Raw genomic sequence first — 18758 nt, forward strand, 5'->3', positions numbered from 1 at the left:
AAGACCAATGCGACACCTGGGAAACTGTGACCTGCCACGATGAAGGGGACCATGCAGACGTGACTACATCAAGGCTCTCAGATGGGGAGAGCGTCCTGGAATATCTAGGTGGGTCCATGCAGATGTGGTTATATCAAGGTTCTGAGATGGGAAGAGTGTCCTGGAATATCTAGGTAAGCCCCAGAGAATCACAAAAGTCCTTAAAGAGAGAAGCGGGAAGTCCTAGCCAGGGCAATCAGGCAAGAGAAAGAAAAACAAAAAAACAAAAACAAATTTTAAAACCCTAAAAAAAGAAAAATTAATTTTTAAAAAGAGGGGCTGGGGCGTGGTGGCTCACGCCTGTAATCCCAGCACTTTGGGAGGCCAAGGCAGGTGGATCACAAGGTCAGGAGATCGAGACCATCCTGGCCAACATGGTGAAACCCTGTCTGTACTAAAAATATAAAAATTGGCTGGACATGGTGGCACATGCCTGTAATCCCAGCTACTCGGGAGGCTGAGGCAGGAGAATCGCTTGAACCAGGGAGTCAGAGGTTGCAGTGAGCTGAGATCACGCCATTGCACTCCAGCCTGGCGACAGAGTGAGACTCCGTCTCAAAAAAAAAAAAAAAAAAAAAAGAGGGAAGCAGGAGGTTAGAGGCAGAGAGAAACTGGACAATGCTACACTGCTGGCTTTAAAGAGGGAGAGGCCAAGTGCAGTGGTTCATGCCTGTAATCCCAGCACTTTGGGAGGCTGAGGTGGGAGGATCACTTGAGCCCAGGAGTTCAAGACCAGCCTGTGCAACATAGTGAGACCCCTGTCTCTACAAAAAAAACACGAAAATTAGCACGGTATGGTGGCACATGCCTGTAGTCCCAGCTACTCAGGAGGCTGAGGTGGGAGGATCGCCTAAGCCCAGGAGGTCGAGGCTGCAGTGAACTATAGATCATGCCACTGTACTCCAGTCTAGATGGCAGAGCGAGACTGTGTCTCAGCAACAACAACAACAAAACAGGGAGGGCTAGGATTAAGGTCATGAGCTAAGGAAGGTAGGCAGCTTCTAGAAGCTGTAAACGGTAAGGCACAGGTTCTCCCCTAGAGCCTCCGGAAGTAACAAGGCCTGCCGATACCTTGATCTTAGCCTTGTTGTGTCTCTTTCAGACTTCAGACTCCCAACACTGCAAGATAGTTTTTAAAAGTGAGCCACGACATTTGTGGCAAAATTGTGACAGCAGCAAAAGGAAATGAATACAGCAACTCACACCCAGTATGGAGCAGCAGGGTGGGCTGGCTCACCATTTGCCCCACACAGACCCCCCCACAACAGGTGTCTAGCAGAAAAGGCAGTGTGGCGAGGTGGTTAATGGTGCACACTCAAGCGTCGCTGCCTGGGTTTGAATCCCACTTGGGCCGCTGTGCAGGCACGTGCTCACATGGCAGGCCCGAGCCCTTCCACCCTACACAGGCTGCTGGCAAGGCTGGCCCGGAGCTGGCGTCTGGGAGCCTGGATTCGGGAGGCTTCCCATGGCTCCCTAACTGACAAGGATGGCTCACTGTGCCTGAGCAATCTGTACAAGTAATGTGATTTATACTGACCACCAGCTTGCCTTCTAAGGGTCTGGAATTTTGGTACCTGCCAGGCAGAGGGTGGCCACGTGATCAGCCCCTAGTAAAAACCCTGGGCACTCAGTCTCTCTAGCGGGCTTCCCTGACAGATGACATGTCACGTGGGTTGTCACAACTCCTTGCAGCAAGAATTGGGTGACTCCCCTGGGAGAGGGCTCTGGAAACTGGCACCTGCTTTCCTCTGGACTTGGCCCCGTGTGGCTTTTCCCTTTGCTGATTTGCTTTGAATCCTTTTACCGTAATAAATCATAGCCATGTGTACAACCATATGCTTTGTCCTGAGGCTTCCCAGCAAATCATCGAGCCTGCGGTGGCCTTGGCGACCCCTGACACAGCCACTTACGAGCTCTGTGACCTTGGGCGTGCTACTGAGCCTCTCTGTGTCCCTTCTGTATAACGGAGATATTATAATGTAACTCCTCCTAGTACTCTAGGGAGGATTAAATGCAGTAATACATGTACAAGTGCTTAGAAAACTACCCGGCATATAAAAGTGCTTGACACATTTATTATTGTTGTTGTTACAATTGTTAAATCCCAGTAAAGAAATGGAGACACAAATATTCTGTCACTTTGCCATGCACAGCAGTAGGGAGGGGAGATGGAAGTCACTGATGGGCGGGGACCAAAGTCAGCACAAAAGGCTCAAATACCCCAATCACAGGCCAGGCGCAGTGGCTCATGCCTGTAATCCCAGCACTTTGGGAGGCCAAGGCAGGTGATCACCTGAGGTCAGGAGTTTGAGACCAGCCTGGCCAACACAGTGAAACCCTGTCTCTACTAAAAATACAAAAATTTGCTGGGCACGGTGGCGGGCGCCTGTAATCCCAGCTATGCGGGAGGCTGAGGCAGGAGAATCGCTTGAACCCGAGGCGGAGGTTGTGGTGAGCCAAAATCGCGCCATTGCACTCCAGCCTGGGTGACAAGAGCAAGATCCGTCTTAAAAAAAAAAAAAGGCTTAAATCCCCCAATCACAATTATTGGAAGTCTCTAGGGCCACTTGTTAAGTAGGGTATTGCACAGTGAAATGGACTCACACTATCACCCTACAGAGGATGAAACACGATGGGAAGACAACAGACGGTACCATTCACTTTGGCTGCTTTTCTCTGAAAGACTGTAAGAACCAATGGGAATTATATGCAAGTAACATGCAACCCCACTGCCTTTACCTAGCGAGCAAGGAGCACAGAAGCTTCCCCGACAGGTCACGAGACAGCTCTGCTTCCCGGCAGCTGTGTCTCTAGACTTTTCCCACGGCCATCCCTCGTGGCCCTCCATATCTGCTGTTGAGACCACTTTCCTGGAGTGCCTTGTTCCCAGTTCACAGGGAGGTCAGCAGCTGTGCGGCCCAGAGAGGTTGCGTGACCGGTCCACAGGTCACTGGCAGGTACAATCCAGCTGCCCGCATGAACTGTTTGTTAAGAATGTGAATTAGGCCCAGCGCAGGGCTCATGCCTATATCCCAGCACTCTGGGAGGTGATCACCTGAGGTCACACGTTCGAGAACAGCCTGGCCAACATGGTGAAATCCTGTCTCCAATAAAAATACAAAAATTAGCTGGGTGTACTGGTGAGCGCCTGTAATCCCAGCTACTTGAGAGGCTGAGGCAGGAGAATCGCTGGAACCCGGGAGGCAGAGGTTGCAGTGAGCTGAGATCATGCTACTGCACTCTGGCCTGGGTGACACAGCAAGACTTCGTCTCAAAAAAAAAAAAAAAGAAAAAAAAAAAAGAATGTGAATTACCTCCCAATAAGTAAAAATTGACAGAGCTCCTGTTAAAATTCAGATTTGGAGGTCCTTTTGAAAAATGCAGAGGATGTGACCACACTGAGCCCTCATTTCCATGGGGCTATAGTCAGCTGGTGCTGGGAAGGGGCTGTATCCTCGGCCCCAGGTTGCCTCTTCTATCTGGGTCACCCACTTGGCCCCAGTTGCATCCCAGTTAGCAGCCCAGGAGCCACGCGGTGGAACCAGATGGAGGACTTGGGCTGCAAACGCCTCTTCCATGCCTGGGGCTGTTTCCCCACCCACAAATCCACCAAGAACAAATTCCCTAAGTGGCCTCAAAATATAAAAATAAAATGCAAGGGCAGGATGAAGGAAGCGAGCTGCCAGTTATTACTCACTGCCGTGCTCTGACAAAGTGTTATTCTTTCTAGCCGAGAGGCATTTGACAAAGCTGAATAGATGCTCACATTCCTGCAACCCAGGGATTTTTCTAAGAGAATTTTTTTTAACAAAACTATTTCAGATATGCTAAGAAGTACAGACACTGACATAGCAACAAATCAGTATAATCCCTCACCAAGTTCTAGCAACGTGTAATGTTATAGCAAGTGCTGGTGTGCGTGGGGAGGAACTGGAACCCTGCTGCACTGCTGCTAAGAATGGGGATGGGGCCGGGTGCAGTGGCTCACGCCTGTAATCCCAGCACTTTGGGAGCCCGAGGCGGGCAGATCACGAGGTCAGGAGATCGAGACCATCCTGGCTAACATGGTGAAACCCCGTCTCTACTAAAAATACAAAAAATTAGCTAGGCGTAGTGGCGGGCGCCTGTAGTCCCAGCTACTTGGGAGGCTAAGGCAGGAGAATGGCGTGAACCCGGGAGGCGGAGCTTGCAGTGAGCCGAGATCAGGCCACTGCACTCCAGCCTGGGTGACACAGCAAGACTCCATCTCAAAAAAAAAAAAAAGAATGGGGATGGGGCAGAGGCTGTGCAAGTCTGACCGTTCCTCAAACGGTTAAACAAAGAGTTAACATAGGACCCAGCGATTCCACCCCTCGGTACATACCTAAGGAAAATGAGAACAGATGTCCACACTGGGACTGACACAGGAACATTTACAGCTGCATTATGCATATGGCCAAGGCGTGGAAACAACTCAAACGTCCATCAACCGATAAATAAATGTGGTCTATCCAGACAATGGCATATTATCCAGCCATAAAATATACTGATCCATGCTACGACATGGACGAACCTTGAAAACGTGATCCTAAATGAAAGAAGCCAGTCGCAAAGGACCACACAGTGTATGATTCCATTTACATGAAATGCCCAGAATAGGCAAGTCCACAGAGACGGGAAGTGGGTGAGCGGTTGCCTGGGGCTGAGGGGACAGGGAAGTGAGTGTTAATGAGTGTCGGGTTTCTTTTGGGGGTGATGAAAATGTTCCCAAATTGATTGTGGTGATAGATACACAAATCTGTGAATATACTACAAATCACTGAATTGTGCATTTTATTGGGGGGGGGGGTTATTTTGAATTGTGCATTTTAAAGGGGTGAGTTTTATGGTACATGAATTATATTTCCATAAAGGTGTTTTATTTTAAAAATCAAAAAGAGGAAATCAGTGCTTGAAAAATTCTTGTAAAGTGAAGAGTAAAACTTAAGAATGCTGTTTGGTAAGTTTCCATTTTCAAACGTTTGGTTTTGCCAGCCTTTCATTTCTGCCACTCTGTCGTGTAGGAAACAGCTTGGATTGAAGCTCTGGCTAATTGGCGGGATGTTAAATGTTAAAAAAGAAAAGTGGAGGCCGGGCGCGCTGGCTCACACCTGCAATCCCAGCATGCTGGGAGGCCCAGGCGGGTGAATCACTTGAGGCCAGGAGTTTGAGACCAGCCTGACCAACATGGTGAAACCCCATCTCTACTACAAATACAAAATTAGCCAGGCGTGGTGGCACATGCCTGTAATCCCGGCTACTCAGGAGGCTGAGTCAGGAGAATCGCTTGAACCTGGGAGGCGGAGGTTGCGGTGAGCCAATATCCCGCCCTTGCACACCAGCATGGGCAACAAGAGTGAGACTCCATCTCAAAAAAAGACAAAACAAAACAAAAAAGAGAAAGAAAAGTGGCGTTCTGGGAAAGGAATATCAGGATGCAGGTCAGGACCTGGCTCAAAACCAAGACCCCTCAGGGAGAAGATCAGCAGGGACTGGATTCCACCCCCAATAGGACCCTCTCCCCTCCCCATGCCCTGGTTCCTGGGGTATGTCACTGGAGTCTGGGACCACTGGAGCACTGAGCCCCTAATCTCTCAATGAGCAATGCAGCCCCAGCTCCCAGTCCCCACTCACCCAATGCCTGCGACAGATTTCATGTAGAGGCTCAGCTGCAGTTTCACAGAGCAGTTCATGGGGATTCCCGTGACCTGTGGCAAAAAACACAGTGAGGAGACTGGCCACCCCCAAGCTCCAGGGACACCGTCAACCCTCCTCTCCCTGGTCCCAGTCAAGAGGGTGGGTGTCCCAGCTAACTGCCCAGTGGAGCTTGCTTGTATCTTACCTAAAACAAGCCACAGGCTGGGGGGGTCCACAGTTCTAGAAATGCTGGGCAAGTGCACTGGGATCTCCTCTCCTGATTCTAACCCCTTATAGGGAAACAAGTGCTTCCCACATAGTTATGTCCACAGCCTCAAAGAGGTTCCTTCTATAAAGCAAGCCTGTCTCAGGGTGGCAAATACCTAATCACTTTCACCTGTCCTCCTAGGACAGCGTTTCCCAAAGTGCAGAATGGCAGTTTGTCCATGCTCCCTCTCAACCTCCACATTCAATAAAACAGACAAAAGTCCCTTCTCAATTCACTCCCAACTCCTGATCATTTTGAAGAGTAGGTCTCAGCCAGGTGTTTGCATGGTCTTTAATACCCCTCTAATACCCCTCCACAAAATCTCCACTTTTAACAATGGTGCTGAGAGCTGGCCCCAGGTTCACCCCTGCTGACAGACAACAATATTTTACATAGAGCCTAATATTTTTTTCCTTGTTCATTTTTATGGTTGTCTTATTTTTTTGGAGAATTTTGTAATTTCCTATTTGAGGTAGTAAGAAAAAGCTTCCCTTGTGCAGAAATTTATTTTTATTTTTATTTCTTTTTGAGACAGAGTGTTACTCAGTCATCTAGGCTGGAGTGCAGCCAACTTCTGCCTCCTGAGTTCAAGCGATTGTCCTGCCTCAGCCTCCCCAGTAGCTGGGACTACAGGTGTGCACCACCACACTCGGCTAATTTTTGTATTTTTAGTAAAGACAGGGTTTCACCATGTTGAGCAGGCTGGTCTCAAACTCCTGGCCGCAAGCCATCTGCCCACCTTGGCCTCCCAGAGTGGGATTACAGGTGTGAGCCACCACACCCTGCCTATTTATCATTATTATTTTTGTAGAGACAGAGTTTCACTATGTTGCCCAGGCTGGTGTCAAACTCCTAGCCTCAAGGGATCTTCCTACCTCAGCCTCCCAAAGCACTGGAATTACAGCCATGAGCCACTATACCCAGCTCTTTTTAATGAGACTTTTTTTTTAAGTAAATAACAGAAGTGACACACATGTGTCATCAAAAACAACAGGAAGGTGGTTCCAGAATGAAGTCAGGAAATGATAGTGGAAATAAAACTAGATTTGAGGTCAGAGAACTGCAGTTGGTTCTCCTTCAGTGAGAGTCGCTTCCTGATCTGTAAAACAGGGAGAACTCTCCCCACCTGACAGAATTTTTGCAAGAGCAAAAGTAAGGTATGCAAGATAGCCACACTCGGGGCCATATGTGCCTGGGTTATTATCACATACACTATAGAGAAAGGATGTTTTCTTCATTATGGCCCAGGATGCTGAGGCCCTTCCAGATCCCTGTAGCAAAAAAGAGCTCATCAAAGGCCTCACGTACGCCCACGACTGGGGAGTGCTTGCCCTCGAGAGCCTGGTGGGATGGGCGTGAGATCACCCGTGAGTAGAACAGAGTTCACACCACAGGCCTGTAGCTGCTCTCCTTAGGAATTCTGCTGGCATCTGGGAACCCAGATTTCAGGAGGGTCCCCCATCCCCTAACTGATGAAAGTAGTTCACTGGGCCGAAATTATTTGTACAAACAATATGGTTCTTGCTCAGCACCTGCTTTCCTTCCCAGAGTCTAGAATTTTGGTACCTGCCAGGCAGAGGTACCCACGTGATTGGCCCCTAGCAAAACACCGTGGGCACTGAATTTCTAACGAGCTTCCCTGCTAGACAACATCTCCTACATGTTGTCACAACTCATTGCTGAAGACATTAAGTGCATCCTGTAGGACTCCCCTGGAAGAGGACTCTGGAAGCTCCAGCCTGGACTCCCCCGACTTCACCCAAGGTGCTTTTTCCCTTTGCTAATTTTGCTTTGAATTCTGTCATTATAATAAGTCTTAGCTGTGATACCACCATAAGCGGCGTCCTGTTGAGTCCCCCGTCCCCATGCCCTCCCCCAGTTTCAGGAGCAGAAAAGTGGCCACACGGAAGCAGCTTCCAACATGCGTTCGTTTTTCAAGGCTAATGGCCAACAGGCAGCAAGCTGATCTCATGATCCCCCTCCCCAGCGTGCCCAGCTCAAAAACCAAAGAAATAAAGGCCACTTCCTCTCCCTGTCTGCCTCAAGCTCATCTGGAGGTAGAATTGGACGCAGCAGCTAAAGTGGCTGCGGCAAAACAGCTGTTTGCCTCTCTCTGGGCTCCCAAACTTAACCCCGTCTTTCTTGATGTGAGGGGAAAAAAAGAAAATCCATGCCCTGGAAGGAAAGTGATCACTGAGAGCACACAGGAGACTGTTGTGTTCATGGTGGAATTCTCCAGAAACCAGCAGAGCAAGAGAGGCCGGAGGAGGAATTAACTAAAAGAGGGAAGGCAGAGACCAGGGCTGGGGCCGGGGCCGGGGCCGAGAGGGTCTAGTCAGTGGCTAAGGCGGCCTGGGAGGACAAAGAAAAATGGTGCAGAACAGCATCCGCCATGGAGCTTCGGGGAGGGCCTAAGGTACGCAGCATTGTGGCAAACGTATGGAGCTTCCTCAGACAACGAAAACCAGAACTACCATCGGATCAGTGATCCCACTGCCGGGCATCCCCCCAGCGGAAATGAAATCAGTGTGTCAAAGAGACAGGGGCACTCCCATGTACGCTGCGGCCAAGATACGGAATCAAGTGAAGTGTCCGTCAGTGAATGAATGGGTGCCACAAACGCGGTGCACACACAGTGGGATACTATTCAGCGTTTAAAAAGAGGGAAATCCGGCTGGGCACGGCGGCTCATGCCTGGAATCCCAGGACTTTGGGAGGCCGAGACGGGCGGATCACTTGAGGCCAGGAGTTCCAGACCAGCTTGGCCGAGATGGTGAAATCCCGTCTCTACTAAAAATACAAAAATTAGCCAGGCATGGTGGTGTGTGCCTTTAATCCCAGCTACTCTGGAGGCTGAGGCAGGAGAATCGCTTGAACCCGGGAGGCGGAGGTTGCAGGGAGCCAAGATCATGCCACTGCACTCCAGCCTTGCACTCCAGCCTGGGTGACACAGCAAGACTCTGTCTCAAAAAATAAATAAATAAAGATAAAAACAGGGAAATCCTGTTATTTGTGACAACATGATGAACCTGGGGACGCTATGTGAAGTAAAATAGGCCAGGCACAGGAAAGCAAATACTGCATGACCTCACTTGGATGTGGAATCTAAAAAAGTTGAATTCAGGCCAGGCGCAGCAGCTCATGCCTATAATCCCAGCAACTTGGGAGTCCGAGGCGGGTGGATCACCTGAGGTCACGAGTTCGAGACCAGCGTGGCCAACATGGCAAAACCCTGTGTCTACTAAAAATACAAAAATTAGCCGGGTGAGGTGGTGTGTGCCTATAATCCCAGCTACTTGAGAGGCTGAGGCAGGGAGAATTGCTTGAACCCGGGAGGCAGAGGTTGCAGTGAGCAGAGATCGTGCCACTGCACTCCAGCCTAGGTAACCAGAGTGAAACTCCATCTCAGAAAAAAAAAAAAAAAAAGTTGAATTCATGGAAGCAAAGGGTAGAATACTGGCTACCAGGGGCAGGGAAGGAGAAGTCCTTCAAAGGATACAAAATTTCAGTTAGACAGGAGGAGTAAGTTTAGGAGATCTACTGGGAAATAGAGCAACAGTCACTGTATTGTACTATACAATACAACAGTGACTATATGAATAGCAATGTATTGTAAGCTTGAAAGTTGCTGACAGTAGATTTTAAATGTTCTCACCACCAATACATCATCAGTATGTGAGGTAATGTATATGTTAATTGGCTTGATTTAGGCATTCCACAAGGTATATACATACATCATAACATCATGTTGTACACCTCAAAAACAGACAGCTTTTCTTTCTCAATTTAGAAAATTAATTTTGGCTGGGCACGGTGGTTCATGCCTGTAATCCCAGTACTTTGGGAGGCCAAGACAGGAGGATCGCTTGAGCCCAAGAGTTCGAGACCATGGGCCACATGGCGAAACCGCGTCTCTACAAAAAATATAAAAATTAGCCAGGCATGGTCGTACATGTCTGTAGTCCCGGCTACTAGGGAGGCTGAGGTGGGAGGATCACCTGAACCCAGGGAGGACGAGGCTGCAGTGAGCCATGATCATGCCTCTGCACCGCAGCCTGGACAACAGAGTGGGACCCTGTCTCAAAAATAATAATAACAATAATAATTTTGTTAAAGGCCCATGGGAGAGACCACAAGTGCCCACCCAGGAAACAGAAAACCACAGATTTCTGAATCAATGGTAGCAGCCACCAAGTCCAACTGGGCATATTTTACAGAGAACAGAGGTGCCAAGAGAAGAGGCCACAGGCTGAAGGAGTGTGCTTGGAAGGGCCACATGTCCAGCTCCCTGCTTGTAGACAGAACTTCACACAGGACAAATTCCCTGTGTGATTTATCTGCAAGATACTCCAGGCTCTTCTTGGTACCTGAAGATCTTTATGGTATCCTGACACATCCAGAGGGCTGCCTCCAGCTCACATGTAGGAGACATCCCAGCTGATAAGTTCTAATTAATCTACTGTCTTAGGGCCCATTTATAGAACCCAGTACAGGGATCATAAAACCCTTGAACTACCTTGAACTATGGAGTCGGGGTGAAGTAAGGAACTTTGGTGGCTGGAGATTCTAGAAGCCAGGCTTCCCACCACCCCAGCCCACAGCAGCTCTGTGCTTGGGGAGAGAGGAGGCAGCCAGGTGTGCTCCAACCAGGAATCACCCACCCCCAACAGAGGATGGCAGGGGCTCACCGGGTGGATGTCCAGGAACAAGGAGTGTGCCTCCTGGTTAGGATGCAGGCCAGCCACCGCTTCTGCCAGAACCGGGTCGGCGTTGAGGAAGTGAGGATGGGAGAGAAACAAGGGGGCACCTAGAAGAGGGGCAGGGAGGGGACATCAGACAAGGACAGTGTATTGGCAGGTCCTGCCAGGCCGGAGGTCTGCACAGAGCTGCGGTCTGCAGAGCACCCCCGTGGCGATGCCAAGATAACCAGACAGAGAGGATCCCTTCCTCCATTCTGTAAAAAGCCCCAAGCCCTACAATGAGGGACAAGCTCTGCACCAGAGAAGGGGTGAGGCAGGAGCCGCCGATTCTGACAGGAGAGACCAAAGGAAGGAAGAGGCCTCTTCACAGGAGCCAGGTGAAGGACGCCCAGGAAGCGCATTCCAGGTGGAAGGGAAGGCAGAAGCAGGCGCGGGGAGGGGGAAACGCATGGTGCATGAGGGTGCTAGGGAGGCAGGGATGGAAAAGGCAACGCCAGATTTGAACTTGGGTGGGGGGAGGGGAGTCTCAAGCACAAGCCAAGCAGCCCACACTGTCCCCTGCAGGCCACACAGCAATGATCGGAGCTCAGGTGTGTGCACCTGTGGCCAGATCTCCCTGCAGACACACCTGCTACAAACGTGAGCTCAACCTCGCCACTGACCAACAAACCAGGCAAACACCAGCTCACCCTCGGGACAATGGACAACAGGCCTGAAGGACAAGTTAACAAGGAACAGCAAGCAGGCCTCTCTCAAAAGCTCATGAGGGCCAGGTGCCATGGCTTACGCCTGTAATCCCAACACTTTGGGAGGCCTCAGCAGGCAGATGACTTGCACCCAGGAATTGGAGACCAGCCTGGACAATATGGCAAGACCCCATCTCTACAAAAATTAGCCGGACATGGTGGCACGTGCATGTAGTCCCAGCTACTCAGGAGGCTGAGGCAGGAAAATCGCCTGAGCCTCAGAGGTTGAGGCTGCAGTGAGCCGTGACCGTGCCACTGCACTCCAGCCTGGGCAACAGAGCAAGATCCTGTCTCAAAAGAAAAACAATTTTTTTTAAAAAGCTCATGAGGATCCAGATGGTGCTAATCCACAGACAGAGCCAACGGGTGGTGACCAGGGGCTGGGGGAGGGGGGCGGGGAGTGACTTCTGATGAGTCTGGGTCTCCTTTTGGGGTGACAGAAATGTTCTGGAACAAGATATAGGTGATGGCTGCACAACCTTGTGACCCTGCTAAATGCCACCGAATCATTCACTTTAAAATGGTTAATTTTATGTTACAAGAATTTTGCCTCAATAAGACAGGAAAACAAAACAAAACAAAAAACCCGAATCAGAGGCCAGGCGTGGTGGCTCACGCCTGTAATCCCAACTCTTTGGGAGGCCGAGGCGGGTGGATCACCTGAGGTCAGAAGTTCAAGACCAGCCTGGTCAACATGGTGAAACCCCGTCTCTACTAAATATACAAAAATTAGCTGGGCGTGGTGGAGGGCGCCTGTAATTCCAGCTACTCAGGAGGCTGAGGCAGGAGAATCGCTTGAACCCAGGAGGCAGAGGTTGCAGTGAACCGAGATTGTGCCACTGTGCACCAGCCTGGGCAACGAGAGCGAAACTTCATTCCAAAAAAATAAAAGGCCGGGCGCAGTGGCTCACATCTGTAATCTCAACACTTTGGGAGGCTGAGGCGGGCAGATCATGAGGTCAGGAATTTGAGACCAGCCTGGCCAACATGGTGAAACCCCTTCTCTACTAAAAATACAAAAATTAGACGGGCGCGGTGGCGGGCACCGGTAGTCCCAGCTATTCAGGAGGCTGAGGCAGGAGAATCGCTTGAAACCATAAGGCGGAGGATGCGGTGAGCCGAAATCACGCCACTGCACTCCAGCCTGGATGAAAGAGCAAAACTCTATCTCAAAAAAAAAAAAAAAAAACCTTCATCAAACTCACATGGTGTCCTTCCCACAAAGCATCAGCCGCCCCTCACTGCTGGCCAAGTGGCTGGCAATCATGCTCACATGCATCTCACAACCTCACACTTCTAAAGTATCTCTGCTTTTCTTAGCAAAGCCAGGCACTGGTTTGAAATAAAAGCTGGGATTATCGATGTCAGACTTCCTCTTTCTCAGTCCTTGTGCATCCCTGCCCTTAAGGTTTCTCAAGCATCATTCATCCCAGCACCGTTTCAATTTCATGACATCTGAATACCCCCTGCACTGTTATATAATGTGCTGCTCTCAACCAGCTGCCAGTGCCTTCCTTAAGTCTCTGTATTTTAAAGGGAAGCTTTACAGCTATGCAAACACTTGCCGCAATTAGAAAGTACATATTTGGGCCAGGCACTGTGGCTTACACCTGTAATCCCAGCACTTTGGGAGGCCAAGGCGGGCGGATCACTTGAGGTCAGAAGTTCAAGACCAGCCTGGGCAACATGGTGAGACCCCCCCGTAACTACTAAAAATACAAAAATTAGCTGAGCATAGTATGTCCCTGTAATCCCAGCTACTCGGGAGGCTGAGGCAGGAGAATCGCTTGAACCCGGGAGGCAGAGGTTGCGGAGGCTGCAGGGAGCTGGAATCGCATCACTGCACTCCAGCCTGGACAATAGTTTCCAGAGGTTGCAGTAAGCCAAGACTGCACCAGTGCACTCCAGCCTCGGCAACAGAGCAAGACTGTGTCTCAAAAAAAAAAAAAAAAAAAAAAGGACATATTTAAAAAATACTGTGGAAAATAATGATGTTGTAAGTTCTAACTAGAACCTGTTACTGCATGAGGCTTTAACTGGGAGCCCTGCTCTTTTTCTGTGAAAAGAAAAAACAACAAAAAAGGCTGATGAGTGTGGAACGCTCTTCAAGTCCTCTCAACACCAACAGAGACCTTCTCCTGCACATGACAAGGAGGAAAAGAGGATGGACCCAGAAGCTCACTCTCACCTCCTTGGACCTTCTGAAGCCATCCCAAGCACCCGCAGGGACAGTGTCCTCCACAATTTGGAAAACGCTGCCTCTCATGCCTCCTCCGTGGAGGAGGCAGCCACGGAGCCAGACCCTGGAGGAATCTCAAACAAGCCCTGGCCTACCCACAGCCCCAGGTGGAGACCGAGGTGGGATGGAACAACTTGCCAGCCCCCGCCCTTGCTTCAGAGGCCGAGCCTGCATGGACCCAAGCACGTGTTTCTTCCAATTTTATTACCAAACACGCCAAGCGAGATCTTCCCAGCTGTAAGTGGTAATTAATTTATAGCTTTATGGCATATCTAGCCAGACATAATTGCCCAGGATTGCCACGGATGATAATTAGTTGGCTCTGTGAGGCAAGTCGGATGCCCTCACGCAACAGGGAGGTTTGAGATGAGGGAGTTGTCGAGTCCAACAGATTTCAAGGCCCAGAAAGGCAAAGGCATGGTACCTTTACTCTTTAGATAACATACCACAGAAACACAGACATAGGTGCACCAAACGACACGTGTGCACCACGGTCATGGTCGAAAAACAGGAACTTGGATGCCTAGGAGCAGTGGAAGGAGAAGATGGAGGCAGCGCCCACGATGGAACACCACACAGCAATGGAGAGGAGGAGCTGCGACCACCCACAACGTCACGGACGAATCGCACCAGGGTGCTGAGGTGTACACGGGCCAGAAAAGGAGGAAAAGGAGTCTAGCATTATGGGGCCATTTACGTGAAGATGCAAACCAGCTGAGCTCCGGGGCTGGACGCCAGGACGGTGGGAGGAGCGCGAGTGGCATCCAGGGCCTGTCGTGTCTGTTTCTCAGTCAGGGTGCTGGCCACGGGGTGTGTTGTTTCAAACTGCACGTGTCAGCCAGGCGCAGCGGTTCATGCCTGTAATCCCAGCACTTTGGGCGGGAGGATCGCTTGAGCCCAGGACTTCAAGACTAGCCTGGGCAATATGGTGAGACCCCGTCTCTAAAGAAAATTTAAAAATTAGCTGGGCATGGTAGCAACCGCTTGTAGTCCCAGCTACTCAGGAGGCTGGGGTAAGAGGATCAGTTGAGTGATGGAGGTCAGACTGCTGTGAGCCATGATGGCACCACTGCACTCCAGCCTGGGCGACAGTGATACCCTGTCTCAAAAAACAAAGCAAAAAACTCCAAAAACTGCATGAGTCATCTGGGAACTTCTTTTTATCTACGTATATTTTATTTAGAAGCAAAAACAGCCCGGGCAAGACGGCACAACCCCATCTCTACAAAAAAAAAAAAAAATTTTAAATAAGATAAATTAAATTAGCCAGGTATGGTGGTGTGTACCTGTGCTCGCAGCTACCTGGGAGGCTGAGGTGGGAGAATCATTTGTGCCCAGGAGGTCAAGGCTGCTGTGAGCTGTGATTGCACCACTGCACTTGAGCCTGGGCAACAGAGAAACCTTGTCTCAAAAATATAAATAAATAAAAGAAAAAACTTTATTTAAATAAGTATTTTAAAATTCTCTTGTGCTTTTGAAATTCTTTTGGCAGATGTGCTAAGAGAAGGCGGGGCACACCTCATCCCACGCCCTTGGAGGGAATGGGCATGTCGTTTCTCCCCCCTCCTCCTGGTACCTACACCCCTACTTAATTAAGCCTTCCCTACTTTCAGCCTTGTGCTTGGAGTGGGGCCAGCCCACCCAGGAGCCAGCTGAGCATGTGACACAAGCCTAGCCAATCAGCATAGTCCACCTCGGCTACCGTGATTGGTTTACAACTGGGCATGGGAGCCAGGCAGACCAATTAGAGCAAACCCTGGAACTTCTGCTGGAGTGAAGGAAACACAGGTGGCCCCCTTTCTGCAGCACTCGGAGCTGGGCGGGGGTGAGCCTGGAGCTCCACAGGCAGCCAGGAGGGAGAGCCTGCTTGGCAACAAAGCCAGTCCAGCAGAAAACTGAGCTGGGATTTGGCAGAGGCAGCTTCCAGACAACATCTAAGTTCTGGATTTGTGCCTAATGCAGAGATCTGCCCTGGAATTTTTCATTACGCAAACCAAGAAGTGCCCTTTTGGCCTAAATCAAGTGCAGTCCAGCATCTGCCACTTGGGACAGTTGCTGTAGCACACTTTTGGGTGTGTAACATCCTCAACCTTACGAGCAGAAATCCCCGCCGATACCAGCAAAGAATGAAGCAAGCAGAGGCCAATGCCCAGGCGGGCCAGACAGGACCAGGAGACAGCAGCGGGCGTCCCAGGCCCCAGCTCCAAACCATTCGCTCACAGGTTGTGCCGTTCTGCCTGAAATGGGGGAAAGCATCCAATCTGTTGACAGCCCCTCCTCCTGACCCCTGTTGCAGACCAGTCCTTTAGAGTCGCCGTTGCCAGCTGGAGGACGGGACTTCAACCAAAAAGGCTCCCAGAAGGCAAGACACAGTCAACTGGAGGGCCGCTTCCGGTCCTACCAACCCTGTGACCTTGGTCGCATCCAGCATCAGGCCTCAGTTTCCCAAGTACAGAACGCACTCACCATCCCCATGTTCAAATACTGCATGAGTACCCACTACATGTGGGGCACAGTTCTAGAAGCTAAGAATAAAACCAACAAGAGGAGCTTGGGGCCCTGCCTACAGGCATGACAGTGAATGGAAGGGGCAATGAATAAAATCCACAGTCCATGAGTTCAGGGAGCAATGAGCACCAAGAAGACAAGAAGAGGAAGCCATAGGGAGCAGCAGGTGGGAGAGGGAGCAACTTTAGAACAGGAAATCAGAGGAAGCCTCCCGGAGGAGGTGGCATTTGCATGCAGACCAAAAGAAGGTGAGGGATGATCCACTCAGAAGTCCAGACAAAGAGCTCTCCAAGCAGGGGAAACAACCCATGCAAAGGCCCTGAGGCGGCACTGACCTTGGTATACTTTAGAAAAAGGGCAAAGGCATCAGGGCTGGAGAATAATGAACAGGGGACGTGTAGGGAGAAATGGAGTCAGAGAGGCTAGCGGGGCTGGATCCTTCAGAGAGGCCAGTAGGGGCTGGATCCTGCAGGGCCCAGGACCATGGTGGGAGTTTGGACTTCACTATGAATGCAGACAGAGCTGCCAGACATTTTAAGAGGACGGTGGCAAGCTGCATTTTTTTCAAGATGGGTCTTCCTCTGTTGCCTAGGCTGGAGTGCAGTGGGGTGATCACAGCTCACTGCAGCCTTGACCTCTGGGCTTAGGCCATCTTTCCACCCCAGCCTTCCACGTAGCTAGGACTACAGGCATGCACCACCATGCCTAGCTAATTTTTTTTTTTTTTTTTTTTTTTTTTTTTGCTAGACAGAGGTCTTGCTATATTGCCCAGGCTGGTCTCAAACTCTTGGCCTGAAGTGATCCTCCCACCTCGGCCTCCTACAGGGTTGTGATTACAGGCGTGAACCACCACACTCGGCCTGCATTGTTAAAAGATCCCTCGGCTGCTGTCGGGAGTGCTACAGAACTTCCTATGATGATGGAAATGTTCTCTATCTGTGCTATCCAAGACAGTAGCTGCTAGACACACATGGCTTATAAGCATTTAACTTCCGGCCAGTGCAACCAAGGAAGTGCCTTCTAATTTGATTTTGTTTAAATCAATTTCAATTTAAACAGCCGCAAGAGGCCAGCAGTGACCGCACTGGATGGTCTAGGGGATGGATGGTACTGCAGCAACGCTGCATTGAGGGATGGGCTACTGAAAGGGCTGGATCAGCAGGAAGGACGTGTCTGTGGCCTGGACAATGAGGTGGGGGTTGGGGTGGGGAGCAAGAGAGAGGAAGGAGTGAGGACTCAACCTGGAGGTAAAGCCAACTGGGCTTGTTGACGCACTGGAAGAGCCAGGTGAGGACAGGGAATCAAACTGACGCCCGAGGGCCCAAATTGAGCAACTTGAGGCAGGGGTGTCTCAGGGACTGGCACACAATTGAGACACATCAACAATGTCAGGGGACTGACGCCAACAGCAATCATCGCATCTGCGTAGCCACCCACACTGTGGAACAAGAGGATGTTACGTAACACACAGACCCTCGCCAGCCTCATTTCATGTCATTTAGGACACGTACATGCCCTAAGCCCCAGAACCCATGGCTATGTCAGGTCACAGGGTAAACGGGCGCTGGGCCTGCTCAGCAGCTGCCTTGAAGGTCCAGAAATTGGGCCGGGCACAGTGGCTCGCACCTGTAATCCCATTGCTTTAACAGGCAGAGGCAGGTGGATCACTTGAGGCCAGGTGTTTGAGACCAACCTGGGCAACATGGTGAGACAACATCTCTACAAAAAATTTACAAAAATAAGCTAGGTATCGTGGCCCACACCTGCAGTCCCAGCTACTCAGGAGGCTGAGGCAGGAGGATTGCTTGAGCCCATGAGGTCGAGGCTGCAGTGAGCTATAATCGCACCACTATACTCCAGCTCCAGGCTACAGAGTGATACCTTGTCTCAAAAAATAAAAATAGGCTGGGCGCGGTGGCTCACACCTGTAATCCCAGCACTTTGGGAGGCCGAGGCAGGCAGATCACTTGAGGTCAGGAGTTCAAGACCAGCCTGGGCAACATGGTGAAACCCCATCTCTACCAAAATTACAAAAAATTAGCCAGGTGTGGTGGCGCACGCCTGTGGTCCCAGCTACTCGGGAGGCTGAGGTGGGAGGATCACTTGAACCTGGGAGGCGGAGGTTGCAGTGAGCTGAAATGGCGCCACTGCACTCCAACCTGGGTAACAGAGTGAGAGTCTGTCTCAAAAAAAATAATAATAATAAACAAGATGGGGAGATTGTCCTGGGGTATCCAGGAAAGCACGATGTGGTCTTAAGGGTCCTTAGAACTGGAAGAGGGGGCAGAAGAGGGAGCAGAGGAAGAGATATGAGGACAGAGTGGATCAGAAGGGTGCCATGTTGCTGGCCTCAAAGGTGGAGGAAGGGCCTGGGAGCCAGGAAACACAGAGGGTTCTCTAGAAGCCAGGAAAGGCAGACGCAGCTTCTCCTCAAGCCTCCAGAAGGAACACAGCCGCCTTGATCTGAGCGCGGTGAGACCCACACAGACTTCTGAACTACAGAACTGCAGGATAACCAGTGTGTGTTGTTCTAAGCCCTGAAGTTCATGGCAATTTATTGTGGCAGCAACTAATAGACCTGGCATTTCTTCCTTTTCAGATTA

General features: G+C 50.4%; 1 protein-coding gene across 17 annotated transcripts in view; it reads right to left on the reverse strand.

Moving 5' to 3' along the window:
- Positions 1-18758, reverse strand: part of SCARB1 (scavenger receptor class B member 1) — a 114904-nt gene that overhangs the window by 11711 nt on the left and 84435 nt on the right. For all 17 annotated transcript variants that reach the window (XM_054443256.2, XM_063646808.1, XM_063646807.1 and 14 more), the window contains 2 exons: positions 10651-10769; positions 5692-5765 (listed from right to left, as the gene is read on the reverse strand). In XM_054443256.2, coding sequence (XP_054299231.1) covers positions 5692-5765; positions 10651-10769 — 193 coding nt within the window. The remainder of the gene's footprint in view (positions 1-5691; positions 5766-10650; positions 10770-18758) is intronic.

Source organism: Pongo pygmaeus, chromosome 10, assembly GCF_028885625.2.
Source record: "Pongo pygmaeus isolate AG05252 chromosome 10, NHGRI_mPonPyg2-v2.0_pri, whole genome shotgun sequence".
NCBI lineage: Eukaryota > Metazoa > Chordata > Mammalia > Primates > Hominidae > Pongo > Pongo pygmaeus.